Source organism: Balaenoptera acutorostrata, chromosome 12 (genome assembly GCF_949987535.1).
Source record: "Balaenoptera acutorostrata chromosome 12, mBalAcu1.1, whole genome shotgun sequence".
NCBI classification, from domain to species: domain Eukaryota; kingdom Metazoa; phylum Chordata; class Mammalia; order Artiodactyla; family Balaenopteridae; genus Balaenoptera; species Balaenoptera acutorostrata.
In genome coordinates, this window is record NC_080075.1 from 42095025 (window position 1) to 42110603 (window position 15579).

The 15579-nt window shown below is 38.0% G+C and overlaps 1 protein-coding gene across 6 annotated transcripts in view; it reads left to right on the forward strand.

Annotated features, from left to right (window-relative positions):
• PUS10 (pseudouridine synthase 10) overlaps positions 1–15579 on the forward strand; it is a 68965-nt gene that overhangs the window by 26007 nt on the left and 27379 nt on the right. For all 6 annotated transcript variants that reach the window (XM_007189696.2, XM_057558506.1, XM_007189695.2 and 3 more), the window contains exon 5: positions 14151–14185. In XM_007189696.2, coding sequence (XP_007189758.2) covers positions 14151–14185 — 35 coding nt within the window. The remainder of the gene's footprint in view (positions 1–14150; positions 14186–15579) is intronic.

Here is a 15579-nt window from a genome sequence, read left to right on the forward strand (position 1 = left end):
TTTGCTGTGGGTTTGTTGTATATGGCCTTTATTATGTTGAGGTAGGTTCCCTCTATGCCCACTTTCTGGAGAGTTTTTATCATAAATGGGTGTTGAATTTTGTCAAAAGCTTTTTCTGCATCTATTGAGATGATCATATGGTTTTTCTTCTTCAATTTTTTAATATGGTGTATCACATTGATTGATTTGCATATATTGAAGAATCCTTGCATCCCTGGGATAAATCCCACTTGGTCATGGTGTATGATCCTTTTAATGTGTTGTTGGATTCTGTTTGCTAGTATTTTGTTGAGGATTTTTACATCTATATTCATCAGTGATATTGGTCTGTAATTTTCTTTTTTTGTAGTATCTTTGTCTGGTTTTGGTATCAGAGTGATGGTAGCCTCATAGGATGAGTTTGGGAGTGTTCCTTCCTCTGCAATTTTTTCGAAGAGTTTGAGAAGGATGGGTGTTAGCTCTTCTCTAAATGTTTGATAGAATTCACCTGTGAAGCCATCTGGCCCTGGACTTTTGTTTGTTGGAAGATTTTTAATCACAGTTTCAATTTCATTACTTGTGATTTGTCTGTTCATATTTTCTATTTCTTCCTGGTTCAGTCTTGGAAGGTTATACCTTTCTAAGAATTTGTCCATTTCTTCCAGGTTGTCCATTTTATTGGCATAGAGCTGCTGGTAGTAATCTCTTATGATCCTTTGTATTTCTGCGGTGTCAGTTGTGATTTCTCCTTTTTCATTTCTAACTTTATTGATCTGAGTCCTCTCCCTCTTTTTCTTGATGAGTCTGGCTAATAGTTTATCAATTTTGTTTGTCTTCTCAAAGAACCAGCTTTTAGTTTTATTGATCTTTGCTATTGTTTTCTTTGTTTCTATTTCATTTACTTCTGCTCTGATCTTTATGATTTCTTTCCTTCTGCTAACTTTGGGTTTTGTTTGTTCTTCTTTCTCTAGTTCCTTTAGGTGTAAGGTTAGATTGTTTATTTGAGATTTTTCTTGTTTCTTGAGGTAGGCTTGTATAGCTATAAACTTCCCTCTTAGAACTGCTTTTGCTGCATCCCATAGGTTTTGGATCATCGTGTTTTCATTGTCATTTGTCTCCAGGTATTTTTTGATTTCCTCTTTGATTTCTTCAGTGATCTCTTGGTTATTTAGTAACGTATTGTTTAGCCTCCATGTGTTTGTGTTTTTTATGGATTTTTTTCCCTGTAATTCATTTCTAATCTCATAGCGTTGTGGTCAGATAAGATGTTTGATATGATTTCAATTTTCTTAAATTTACTGAGGCTTGATTTGTGACCCAAGATGTGATCTTTCCTGGAGAATGTTCCATGCGCACTTGAGAAGAAAGTGTAATCTGCTGTTTTTGGATGGAATGTCCTATAAATATCAATTAAATCTATCTGGTCTATTGTGTCATTTAAAGCTTCTGTTTCCTTATTTATTTTCATTTTGGATGATCTCTCCATTGGTGTAAGTGAGATGTTAAAGTCCCCCACTCTTATTGTGTTACTGTCGATTTCCTCTTTTATAGCTGTAAGCAGTTGCCTTATGTATTGAGGTGCTCCTATGTTGGGTACATATATATTTATAATTGTTATATCTTCTTGGATTGATCCCTTGATCATTATGTAGTGTCCTTCCTTGTCTCTTGTAACATTCTTTATTTTGAAGTCTATTTTATCTGATATGAGTGTTGCTACTCCAGCTTTCTTTTGATTTCCATTTGCATGGAATATCTTTTTCCATTCCCTCACTTTCAGTCTGTATGTGTCCCTAGGTCTGAAGTGGGTCTCTTGTAGACAACATATAGACGGGTCTTGTTTTTGTATCCATTCAGCAAGCCTGTGTCTTTTGGTTGGAGCATTCAATCCATTCACTTTTAAGGTAATTATCGATATGTATGTTCCTATGACCATTTTCTTAATTGTTTTGGGTTTGTTTTTGTAGGTCCTTTTCTTCTCTTGTGTTTCCCACTTAAAGAAGTTCCTTTAGCAGTTGTTGTAGAGCTGGTTTGGTGGTGCTGAATTCTCTTAGCTTTTGCTTGTCTGTAAAGCTTTTGATTTCTCCATCGAATCTGAATGAGATCCTTGCCGGGTAGAGTAGTCTTGGTTGTAGGTTCTTCCCTTTCATCACTTTAAGTATATCTTGTTCCTTCATCTGTTACATAGCCCTCTGCCTTTTCATCTTGTCTATCTTTCTGTGAATGTGGATTTTGTTCCACAGGCTGCAGGATTGTAGTTCTTCTTGCTTCTGCTGTCTGCCCTCTGGTGGATGAGGCTATCTAAGAGGCTTGTGCAAGTTTAGGCTTTCTATCTTTTGTGTTTGGAAAATTTTAGCAACAAAGGAGTAGTCTGTTTCTGTTTCTTGAAGTTCTGGTAGACTACACTTAAAAAAACATTTTAGGGAGTACTAAGGGGAGATCTTTATTACTTTTTCAGTTTATTCTTTACAAGGTTATTGGTCTGTATGGTTTTGTTCATTCATGTTTTGTCAAATTTTAATTATTTGTATGTTCCTTCAAAATTGTTCATTTCAGTCACATCAGTAGTTCTCAGAGTGTGGTGTAGGGACTACTAGGGGTCCTTGCAAGAGGTTCATAAGGCCAAAAGTATTTTCATAATAATATATAATTATTTGCCTTTTTCCTTCTCATCCTTTCAAGAGTATACAGTGGAGTTTTCCAGAGGCTACATGATATGTACTATTGCAGCAAATTGAATGTAGAAGCAGATATGAAAAACCAGCTATCTTTTATTAAGATGTATACTGAGGAAATTGCAAAAATGTACCGCATTGCCATTCTTCTAAATTATTTTGTTTGAAAAATATAATATTTAAAAAGTGTTATTTATGTTAGCATGTAGTAGATTTATTACTTTGTTATCAATTTTAGTGAATTAATATTTAAAAAATTTTTAGTTTTAATTACTAATATTATAAATATTGATAGATATAACCAACATAAACAAAAGCTATACTGGGTTCTCAAAAATGTTTAATACTGTAAAAAGTCCTGAAACCAAACTGAGAACCACTGATCTAGATTTAATAATTTAATTTTTTGAAAATGCATGTACTTATCAGCTATGTTTCTTGAAATCTTCTTTGAATAGAGTATTCTGCCTTCTGCCTTATGGGTGTGTGTATATATATATATATGTATATATACACACACACACACACACACATGTACATACATATATATATGCATCTGTACGTACACATACATATTTGCTGCATCTATGATTTTTACATATTAATTGTGTGTCTCTTCATGTGTGCTTGCAAGCAGAACCCCAATGTAGATAGAAGAACTGGCCCACTTGGTATTTTGGATCTTCTTTGTGGCTGATTTTGTCCACAGGCCATGTTTACAGCAGTGACTTAGATATGTGAACTGACAGGCTTCTGATGGTCGGCCTGGATGAAAGGCATGGAGTTCCTGAGCCGTAGCAGGAAGAGTGGGAGGCTCTCCCAGGGAAGTTGCTGTCATAGGCCAGCCCCATGCTCTGATGGTTACATTGGATTTCTTGAAACCCATATTGTGTCCAAGGTAGGAATCCAGAAAACTCCCTAGACTGAGTCTGCTATGTACAGGATCCTGGCCACTATGAATCCCATGGTCAGTACTTTTCTGGGGCCTGCAATCTATGCATGCCAGCTGTCTGTCCTCAGTGTACCCTCTTCCCCAGTCCCATCAAGCTGGACTATTTGATCTTCTTATCCATGATGACTGTCTAGAAGCCTCTGGCTCTGAAGGCCAGTGCCTGTGGAGATGTACTGCAGGGCACAGATGAGATGCCTGGGCCTGGTACCTCCTGCTTGCTACCTGTGCACTGGGAGCTCCTTCTTGGAAGGGAATAATCCAGCACAGTATGAGGCATAGGGTTACAAGCCAAGACCTAGGACAGGGTTTTAGCTGGTAAAGCCTCAACTTATTCTTTCAGCAAATGGGCCAAGGACTGTTGAACAAGGGTTAGTTTGAAGGCATTCAGATCCAAGACTGGAAAAGACCCTAATCCTTCTCCTGTACCTGTCAAAATCATTTCCTTTATCCAGAGGCAGGTTGAGCAATTGCTTGGATTTTTACGGTAGCCTCCTAAAAGCTGTCCCTGCTTCCATGCTTGTCCCCTACCACTTTAAAAAGTAAATCAATTCATGTCCTTCCTTTGCTTACTCTCCTATGTCTCCCCATCTCCCTCAGAGTAAAATTAAAGTTCTTTAATTGCCTACAAGGTCCTATACTGGCCCTACCTTACCGCTGCACCTTAGTTCTTTGACTTCATCACTTGATACTTGTTCTCTTCCCTGACTGTTCCAGCCACATTGGACACAACAGGCACACTTCTGCCTCAGGGCCTTTGCATTGCTATTCCCTCTGCCTAAAATATTTCTCCCTCAGATATATGTATGGCTTATTCCCTCACCTCCTTCATATCTTTTTTCCTTCTCAGTGAGGCTTTCCCTTGCTACCCTGTTTAAAATTGCAAATTGCTCTTCTTCCATTCCTCTTTCCTGTTTTACTTTTCTCCATTGTATCTATTATTTCTCATTGCATTTATCACATAAAACAGCGTGTGATTTATTTATTTATTTTGCTTGTTTTCTGTTTGACTATAAATTTTGTAAGGACAGGGATTTGTGTCTGTTTTGTCTACTAATATATGCCTACCACACATGGACACACAATGTTATTTGTCATTGACTGTGGTCACTCTGGACCATATCCAGCATGTCTTACCCAGGTTGCCAGCAGCAGCAGCAGTGGCAATTTATATCTATCCAATGATCAGAGTAAGAGGAAGAAAGGGGGAATGGGAGGAAGGAGGTCTTTCCTTCTCCACTCCCCAGGGACCCTCATACTTCTTTATTTTTTGCTGAAAAAACACAAAACCTTTGAGGTTGAGATAATATCCTTAGAGAAAGAGAGAGAGAAAATTACGTTCCACAGTAAATAACAGTATGTTCTATACTTTTTAACATGTTATATAAAAAGAACAGAAAATGAGAAAAAAAAAACCCTTCTCTGCACACGTGGTTCTAGTCCCTTTTTCATTTCTAATGGTGTTTGTCTATTCTAAGGTTCAGTAAATGCTTTTCACACTTTTTTGCTTATGTACCCTTCTCCAGCCCCAAAAGAATTTTGAGAAACGATGTACTTCCTTACATATTTTAAAATTGACATCAGAAATGTTTCACTGTAAGTTTAAATGACAGCAAAGAATATTGCTTTTAAAAATGTTTCCATTGGAAGATATTCACAGGTGAAATTGTTTGAGATTTTCTTTTAATAACTCCTACCCACCTCCCTCTTAAAAAGAAAAAAAGTAATAGAGATAGATAAAACATGTTTGGCAAAATGTTGATAACTTGAAGTCAGCTTGAAGGGTACATGGGAATTCGTGCATTATTCTTTCCACTTGTGTTTGATGTTTTGGTTTCTTCCTTTCATGTTAGAGATTTTCTTCAAATGACTAGTGATATCTGTCCATTCATTTAAGCATAGAACATTAAAAGGTGATTGAAAGTTATGTGTGTATGGTGTGGGATGGTGGTGCTTGTTGACTGGGTTTTATTGGAAGAGAACAGGTAGTAAACTGACTTTTTATAAGGAAGGACCATATGACATTATCTGAAAAATTTCCCTCAAAAACCATCCAGTTTCTCCAGAGAAGAATCCTCTAATCTCCCATGCAGAAAGATATAAGCTTGGCAGCCTGAGTTCCCAGAGCAGGGTAGGAAAGGGGGTTGCAGGTCTCTGATCAGACTGTAAGCTCTCACTGACCCCTCCTGTTTTCCTTGCAGGGCTTCACTCCAGCTGTCCTCTTGCCAGGGGCTCCTTAGTGCAGACACCTCTAGTTTAGTTTCTCAGAGTATAAATCTCCTATTGCTTGGTGTCAGGGAGCAGGTTGGGGGTCTATCCGTTCTTTATACAAGCCTTCAGCTATTCCCCTTCTTTTTAGCCCATGTTTCACCCTCTATTGTCTTAGGCCTCTGGTCCTCAGCTTTGCAGGGCTTGGAGGAGCAAGCATCTCCCTTTGCTGAGACTGAGGGATCAGCTTCCTGGGCTCTGCTACTTTCTACTCCTGCATTCCCTTTCTGTCACCTATCAAGAGTTGGGGTGATGAGTATTTTCTTGTTTCATTGTAGATGGAGTTTCTTTTTCTGTTTCTCATTCTCCTGATTTTGCGATGATTTTCCAGAGAAGTGGGCAGAAAGGGCTTTTTTCCACCATCTTGAAGCCAGAAGTCTGATTATTTTATAATTTCTTTTAGTATATTTAAAAAGTAATATCTAAAAATTAATTTTAAAAAATGCAATAAATAAATCCTTATCCCTAAGAATACATTTAGTGCAAATCAAGTTCAACACATGGAATGACTCCAGTCTTGTAATTTTCCTGTGATAATTTTGAATAATTTTAAAATAATTCTGTTTTTAGAGTTCTTGAGTTATTTATTGAAGAGACCTTTTTCAACAATTAGTAGGTTCTCAGCAACTAACAATTAGTTTGTCTCCTTGGTATTCCAAAACTTAAAATTTACTTTAAAAGCTGTTATTCTTGTTAGTTGTTTTGAAGTAAAATTGTATTTATGACTATTGAAATTGAGCTAGTTGATACATTGAAGCCTCTTGAATCTGCACATTCACTTCACATTAACCAGTATTGCAGTGAGGATGCTAGTTCTCTAAAATCAAATTCTAGGAGGAAACACGTTTGCACTCTCAGCCACACCCAGTTGCTAACAGATATTTGTCGAGATGTCTCTGTTTCACTGATGTTTTGAGCTCTAGAATTACCTGAAATTCAGTTGCCGGGTTATCTCCTCGTTAGTGTATGACGCTGAAGGACAAGACTGAACCGTATCTGTCTTTATTTATGTCTGTCCCAGAGCCTTTCATTCATTGCAGCTGTTCTGTCTTTTCTGTTCCTTCTCTCCACCTCCACTCCTACCCCATCTTCCCACCCCCATAGAATTTCCTCTTGTGATTATTTCCAATCAAGTCCTTCAGAGGTAGGCCAACATCAGCATCTAGACTATTGGAAAATGAAATAGAAATTCTCCTTCTTAAAACTCACAAAATAGAAATAGTAATTCTCTTGGAAACTGGGTCAGTAGAGCTGTACATTATTTGGCTCTGCAGATTCATTCTATCTTTGCTGATTTGTCCTTGCTTTTCTCCTCTTGCCTTGTCAAAAATAAAATGTTCAACCTTTTTAATGCCATCTAAAGGTTTTTATTGCCAACAGTGGTAGGAAAAGCTGGAGTGAGCAGGTCTTATGTCTGGCTTCATTTTCTTTTTTCTCAACCCTGTGGAGAAAGATAATGTAGAGGATTGGGGTGGGTTTTTAAATATGGCTAACAGAACATTTATCTATCAAAAGAGACATCCAGACTCAGTGTGTTACATCACAGGTCTGACATCTGAGATTCTGGGGAAAAGAAGAGTGGCAGGGAGGTGACGGTGGTGAGGAGACATGGGAGTAGCTAAATGGAAGAGTCTATAGGGGTTCTAGGAGTATATTCTCCCTACCTCTCTTTCTGCCACCACACCTGACACCAAACCTGACCCAAGGTGAGGAGCGGGCCCTGGTGAGACAGATGTTCAAAGTGTTGCAGACTGCAGGGTGGGGAGGAGGAGAAGGAAACCTTAGGCAGTTTTGCTGGGTGGGAAGAGGGAATAAGAGTTTCTATTGTTACTAACATCATTATTGAGCCTAGTTCCCTACTGGCTATTTGTATGCAAGAAAAATACATAAGAGTGTGTGTGTGTGTGTGTGTATGTGTGTGTGTATGTTGGGAGAAAAAGAAAGAGCAGGGGGTAGTACTTCTAGCTGCCCACACAACTATTGTCATTTCCCTGTTGGTGCACGTCTATATTTACATTACCCTTGTTATTATAAATGAGTCCAAGAGATGTGTAGGATTCAAAAGACTTCAGAGTTTTAAGGGCATTAGTGGTAATTTAGAAACCCCAACACCACTGTCAATCACCAAGTCCCACTGGTCTGTCTTTATTGTCTCTTACAGCTGCCTCCTCCTCTCCATTCCTACCGCCACTGCCATATGTGTTATTTCTTACTTGAATTACTGCTTTTGTTTACCAAACGTCTTCATTTCCCTTAGTTCCCATCTTCTTCCTCTAATTCCCACTGCATCCAGAGTGAGCATTCCTGATGACGAATGTGACCATGCTACTCCACTGCTTAAGATCCTTCTGTGGCACTATATTGCCTTAAGTGTAAAATCTAAACCCCTAGTTTAGATCTAAATCTAAACCACTAGTTCTATGATCTTAGTCCTGCTTCCTCCTTTGCACTTTGCAGCCACACATCCTCAGCTCTTTAGGGACCATTAACCTTTAGTTCCCAGAACCTTCCTGATGCTCCGTGACCTTTGCACAACAGTTTCCTCTGTTTGGAATGTACTTTCCCCGCTCTTCACCCAGTTAATTCTCAATCCCTGATTCTTCAGAGCTCAGATTAGGTGTCACTTCTTGATAACTCTAATGCCAAGGCTGAGCTGAGGATGCCCTAAGTGTCCACTCAGAATATGTCCTTGTCACAGCCCCCACCACTCTGTATTTTTATTTTTATTAATATTATTAATCATTATTTTGGTTTTATTATCATTTTACTTACCTTTATTCTCTCCTAGTTCACGAGTTCCCTTATGGGCAGAAACTAGTCTTTCAGGTCTGTTTTCTCAGTAAAGATATCACCACGTAGGAGGTACCCCCCAAATAATGAAGTGTTGAGCCCCTTTATCTTATAGTTGAGAAACCAAGACTCAGAGAGATAAGCCACCTTGCAAAGTGCTCACACAATATTTAGAGCCTATCTTTTAGTCTAGTGTTTGTTTCCCCTCTGTCAGGAATTACAGACTCAGATGTCTGTAAGGGCCAGATAGGCAACAAATATGAGAAAAGTGGATTGTCTTTTTTGCAGTCATTCTGACATTTTTCTGAACATATGCCTGTTTCATACTGTATTTTCCCATGTATAATAAAGAAATATTTTTGTACAAGAAATACTTTTTTTTTCTCTTAAGCTACCGCATAAGAAAAGCGATAGTGTGAAGATGATGGTTATATTGTGACTTGATCAGTTATAGAAGATCAAATGTGCTGCCGTGGGAATTTGTATACACATAACGTGGCACTTCATGTTATGGTTTCAATCTTTGGATTCATGCCCTAGCTTGGCACTCAAAATCCGCTGACCTTTCCAGTTTCATCTCTAGTCATTGAACCCCTACTCACATTTTTGTACACACATACATACCCCAAGCTCCAACTTTACTGAATTGTAGTTCCCCAACATGCCTTTTTTTCTTTTTACTGAAGTGTAGTTGATTCACAGTGCTGTGCCAATCTCTGCTGTGCACCACAGTGACTCAGTTTTACACACATAGACATGATTTTCTATATTCTTTTCCATGATGGTTTATCCCAGGAGATTGGATATAGTTGCCTGTGCTATACAGTAGGACCTTGGTGTTTATCCATTCTATATGTAATAGTTTGCATCTACCAACCCCAGACTCCCAGTCCATCCCTCTCCCTCCTCCCCTTTCCCTTGGCAACCACAAGTCTGATCTCTATGTCAGTGAGTCTGTTTCTGTTCTGTAGATAGGTTCATTTGTGCCATATTTTAGTTTCCACATATAAGTGATATCACATGGTATTTGTCTTTCTCTTTCTGACTTACTTCACTTAGTGTGATAATCTAGTTGCATCCATGTTGCTGCAAATGGCATTATTTCGTTCCTTTTTATGACTGAGTAGTATTCCATTGTATATATGTACCACAGCTTCTTTATCCATTCATCTGTCGATGGACATTTAGGTTGTTTCCATGTTTTGGCTATTGTGAACAGTGCTGCTAATGAACATAGGGGTGCATGTACCTTTTTGAATTATAGTTTTTTCTGGGTATGTGCCCAGGAGGGGATTGCTGAATCATCTGGTAATTCTAATTTTAGTTTTCTGAAGAACCTCCATACTGTTCTCCAGCAGTACAACTTACATTCCCACCAACAGTGTAGGAGGGTTCCCTTTTCTCCATACCCTCTACAGCATTTGTTATTTGTAGACTTTTTAATGATGGCCATTCTGACTGGTGTGAGGTAGTACCTCATGGTAGTTTTGATTTGCATTTCTCTAATAATTAGTGATGTTGAGCATCTTTTCATGTGCCTACTGGCCATCTGTATGTCTTCTTTGGAGAAATGTCTGTTAAGGACTTCTGCCCATTTTTCAATTGGGTTGTTTGCTTTTTTGTTGTTGAGTTGTATGAGCTGTTTATATATTTGGGAGGTTAAGCCCTTGTCGGTCGCATCATTTGCAAATAATTTCTCCCATTCTGTAGGTGGTCTTTTCGTTCTTTTTATGGTTTCCTTTGCTATGCAAAAGCTTGTAAGTTTGATTAGGTCCCATTTGTTTATTTTTGTTTTTGTTTCTATTGCCTTGGGAGACTGACCTAAGAAAATATTGGTACAATTAGAGAATGTTTTGCCTATGCTCTCTTCTAGGAGTTCTGTGGTGTCATGTCTTATGTTTAAGTCTTTAAGCCATTTTGAGTTTATTTTTGTGCATGGTGTGAAGGTGTGCTCTAACTTCATTTATTTACATGCAGCTGTCCAACTTTCCCTGCACCACTTGCTGAAGAGACTGTCTTTTTCCCATTTTATATTCTTGTCTCCTTTGTTGCAGATTAATTGACGATAGGTGTGTGGATTTATTTCTGGGCTCTCTATTCTGTTCCATTGATCCGTATGTGACAACATGCCATTTTTAATTCCTCCCCTTCTCTCTCTGTCCTTCCTTCCTTCCACCTCTGCTTGAATCAGCCTCAATCCCTGGCCTTACTGTAACCCACTCTCATAGTTTGGTGCTGGATGCACCCCCAGCTCAGAACTCTAAGCTTAAAAGCCATTCCCTGGACTTCCCTGGTGGCGCAGTGGTTAAGAATACGCCTGCCAATGCAGGGGACACAGGTTTGATCCCTGGTCCAGGAAGATCCCACATGCTGAGGAGCAACTAAGCCCCTGCGCTGCAGCTACTGAGCCTGCACTCTAGAGCCCGGGAGCCACAACTACTGAGCCCGTGCACCACAACTGGTGAAGCCCACAAGCTCTAGGGCCCGCGGGCCACAACTACCAAACCCGCTTGCTGCAACTACTGAAGCCCACGCACCTAGAGCCTATGCTCCGCAGCAAGAGAAGCCACCGCAACAAGAAGCCCGTGCACTGCAACATAGAGTAGCCCCTGCTCGCCGCAACTAGAGAAAGCCCACACACAGCAACAAAGACCCAACGCAGCCAAAAAAAAAAAAAAAAAAACCATTCCCAGGCATAGAGTTTCCATGATGTGTGTATACAGGTATATGCTTGTGTATGTGTGTCTGTATGTCTGTGTATGGCCAGAGTGCACAAGCACTTTTAGCAAGCACGTTATTCAACTGCCCCATTTAGCAAAGCTGAGCCCAGGATTAAATTCTGTGGTTTCTGAATTTTCAGGAGGTGACATGCTGCCTTTGGTATCAAATTTGATTAAACTTGATAACTTTAATGCCATTTGGTTCTGTTGTGGAGGAAGAATTAAATTGCTTACTCTAGAGAATGAATTTTTTCCACTAAGGAATAGAACATTCATTAAAATTATCTTGGTGACCTGAAAGGGGGAAATGTACTTCTTTTTCCTCAGCAGAAGCAGGTCCAAGGCATTATTAGCACGTGATAAAAATTGAATAATTGAGCAACACTGACTACTTTGGGATTCAGGTTTCCAGCCCCTGCTGTGTGATTAGTTCAGTCCAACCTGCTGGCATGCTTAAGCAGGGAGCCTGCAAAGGATTAGGAAGGAAAAACCCTTTAACAAATCTCAGGTACTGAAGACATTTGATTTAATTTTACATGTTACACATGGTAATCTGGTTTCCCTTGGCAACCTCCAGTTCTACCCTACATTATAATCAGAGGATGGCAGGTTGATTACAGACTTGATGGCATCATCTGGAAGTGACCATAGAGAACAGAGTTTTCCTCAAAAGAGGAGAGAAAAAGGTCACTATAAAAGGACAGAAGAGTCTGAGTTCCCTTAAAAAAGAGGACAGATAGTTCTCTATAGCTCAGATACCCATAAGGGTTTCATTGATGAGGGAGGTTCCAGAATTACTTATAGCAGAGCAGTTTGGGATGTGAGGGAAAGGGATCAAGCCTTTTAAGTCTTTAAAGGGATAATAATTTTATTACTTGTGAAATACAGATAAGGTTTTAATTCAAAAATGACAGTAATAGTTACCATTTATTAAGTACATGCCAGGAATCTTACTTGGTTCTTTACATACATAATTTCATTAAATCCTTATAATATCTCTGCAGGGGGAGTATTAATATCCCTTTACAGATGAGGAAACAAGTATTTATTGATCTGTTAAAGTATGGAGGCTGAAGGAAGGTGGGGTAACATTGAATACAAGGTTTCAACTTTAGTCGATTTATTTATTTTTTTATTATATATTTATTTTTTTCTATGATCTCAAAGTCCTATAAATCTTAATAGCCCCTGTTACAAAACAGTATACTAAGTAATGTCCATTGATGACCTTTAGCCATCCAGAAAAATTTAAATTACAATCATCTTAGTCTAACTCTCTTATTTTACGCATTAGGAAACTGAGTGCCAGAAATCTGGTAAAGCCTAAAGCCAGGTCTTCTGACAACTCATAATTTGTGTATTACACCATGCCCATGCACTTTCAGAGAGGGCTTGAGTAAATGGAAGGCAAGGAGGAAGGGGTCTTGCAGCGCTATAAATGGTATTAGTTTGAGCTAGCAAAGTAAACAAACTAACAGATCGGAAGGTACTAATGAGACACTTAGGCATTGGGAACAGTTCTAGTTCTTACCTAGCTAGTGATTAATTTATTCTGCTTGGCTCATGTCTGAACAAAGTAATGCACCTAATGTTTCCAAATGATCCTAAGTCTTTCGCAGTCTCTGGTGCCCCACCAGCCACTTGAGGTTTAAAAGGACAGGGTTCTACATATGAACAACAAAAGCTGTCTCTCTCTCTCTCTCTGTCTCTCTCTTTGTCTTTGTCTTTGTCTCCCTGTCTCTCTCTCTCTCTGTCTTGCTCTCTCTGTCCCTCTCTTTCTCCAGGTCTTGAAGTGGATGTGACTGGCCGTTTTTGTGACATGTAGAAGCAGAGACTACTTATGGCATTTTATTGACTTACACATGTATGCTTCTGTCATGTTCACAAAATGCTGTATATAAGAGGCAGGCCACGTATTACCTTTCTTTAAGGTGAAAGCTATGGGAGTCTAATGGCAAACTGAGAAATCTTAGTGTCACACACTTACCATGCAAAGCATTTTATATGAATTTCACTTAATCCTCATAACGACCATGATTGTGAATGTTATTGTTTTCATGTTAGCAACTTTTTCAGTTTTTTATTAATCCTTCCCAGAACATTCTCCCTAGCATTTTATTATGAGAATTTTCAAACCTATATTAAAGCTGAAAGAATTGTACAGTGAACACCCATATACCCACCTAGATTCTATACTTGTTGCTGTTTTTCTTTACTTGCTTTATTATATACCTATCAATTTATCCAGCCACCCATCTTAGTTTTTGTTGTATTTCAAAGTGAGTTATAGACATTAGCACATTTTACTCCTAAACACTTACATGTGGATATCATTAATTAGAGTTAAAAATGTTAGCTCTATTAAAAAAGAAACAAAAAACTGAGTCCTTCTTTGGGGACACAGTATGTACTCCTCAATCACTTTGAGCTTTTCCCTATGAAACAGTAAGATATTTTAAGGAAAAAATGTAAGCTACCCATATTAAAAAACACTTGTAACTCATTAATGAGAAATAGAAATCTGTGGGGAGGAGGGGGATACCCCTGTTGAATTCGTAGGCCACAGCAAGCCAGCACTACAAAGTGGCATCTTACCTCACTTCTGATTTTAAATGAGATTGAGGTCATTGCCGCATTTCTGAACACTAACTCCTCTCCTAAAAAGGAGAGTTTGATTAGCAAATTACTTAAGCAGTTTACTAATGATATACCAAATTTCAATGAACATTTTTTCCCTTTTCTTTCTGGGTGTGACTAAATTGCCTACAGCATGCTGCATGGTTGCTGGTAAAACAGGAAATGGGGTAAGTAATTTAGGCTGGGAATTTTTACTACCCTTTAAATATAAGCTACCTGATTCTTAAAGTACTTTTACTACTACTAGCTCTTTTTTTAGAGGGAGTTCACTAGCTGCTAGAGAAATTGGCACAAAGAGGAAATTTTTATTGTATATATTTAAGGTGTTAACCTTGTTTAATTGGTTTATTTGCACAGCATATTAGTAATCTATTAAAGCAGACTCATTTTTTTTTTTTTGGTAGATTTATCATGAATGTAAATGCATGTAGTTTGGCAACTTATTTTAAAGGAACACATTTTATACTGGTCTTAGAAACTAAATTATAAAACTAATTATGCTACAAAAGATACATAGTAAAGTCCTAGTTAAGGCAGAACAACAGTGAGTTTATACATAGATAAGACATAGAAAACATAGGTCCACAGTCCTTTATCTGAAACCCTTGGTGCCAAATGTGTTTTGAAATTTAGAATTTTTTAGACTTTGGAAATGTAATGCAGTATAAATACCATATATAATATACCCATCTCCTCCAGGGTCTGGCGTAGTACTATATAATCAAACATTAATATTTCTGCAGTGAAATATATGAATAGTCACACTAAATTTGATAAACAAAGTCTAAATAAATAGTCTCACATGTTCAAGTCAGAGTTTGGTTGCCAACTGAGTTAAGGAAAAAATCTTTAATTTCCCAGAGCTTTCTGGATTTTGAAATTAAAAATTTTATACCAGTATGAAAAGGACCATGTGACTACTGGAGTTTCCTGTGTACTCTGGAAAGAAAACCACAGAGAGAAGTATAAATTTCTGTATCAGAATCTCATACTTGGTGTTTTATAGAAAATTAGTTGATTTGGCTTTTGTGTGTGTGTTGTATTTCACATCTGCATTTTTAAAAGGGTAATAACCACATATTTATTAAAGGTTTGGGGGTTCTGTTAGGTATGTTAAATTAGTCTCCAATGCTTGTGATTCTGGCATAATAAAATTTGATCCTATGTTTGAGAAATTTGTTAGCATAGTCAAGTCAGAGCATGCTATTTTTTAAATGTTTCCAGTTTCCATCTACCTTGCTTGCTGTTGTTATTTCTTATTGAAGGATTTTAAACTAAGCTTAGTTCTTCCAAAGATCCTGATCAATATAGGGATACTAGAACAGAGAAAAATATAGAATAGTAGTCTTTTATCTCAGTGTCCCTAGTTCACTCTAATATCAAAAGGTTGTGGAGGAATTGCCTTTAAAGAATTGATTCAAGGAATTTAGGAAAAAATGTATTGGATATTTTGGTTCATGTTTGCTTTAGAATGGTTATCCTGTTGTATCTATAGCAAAAGTGATGGTAATTGATATCCTCATCATTAGTTATCTAACAGAGGAAAGAGGGAAATGCAGTT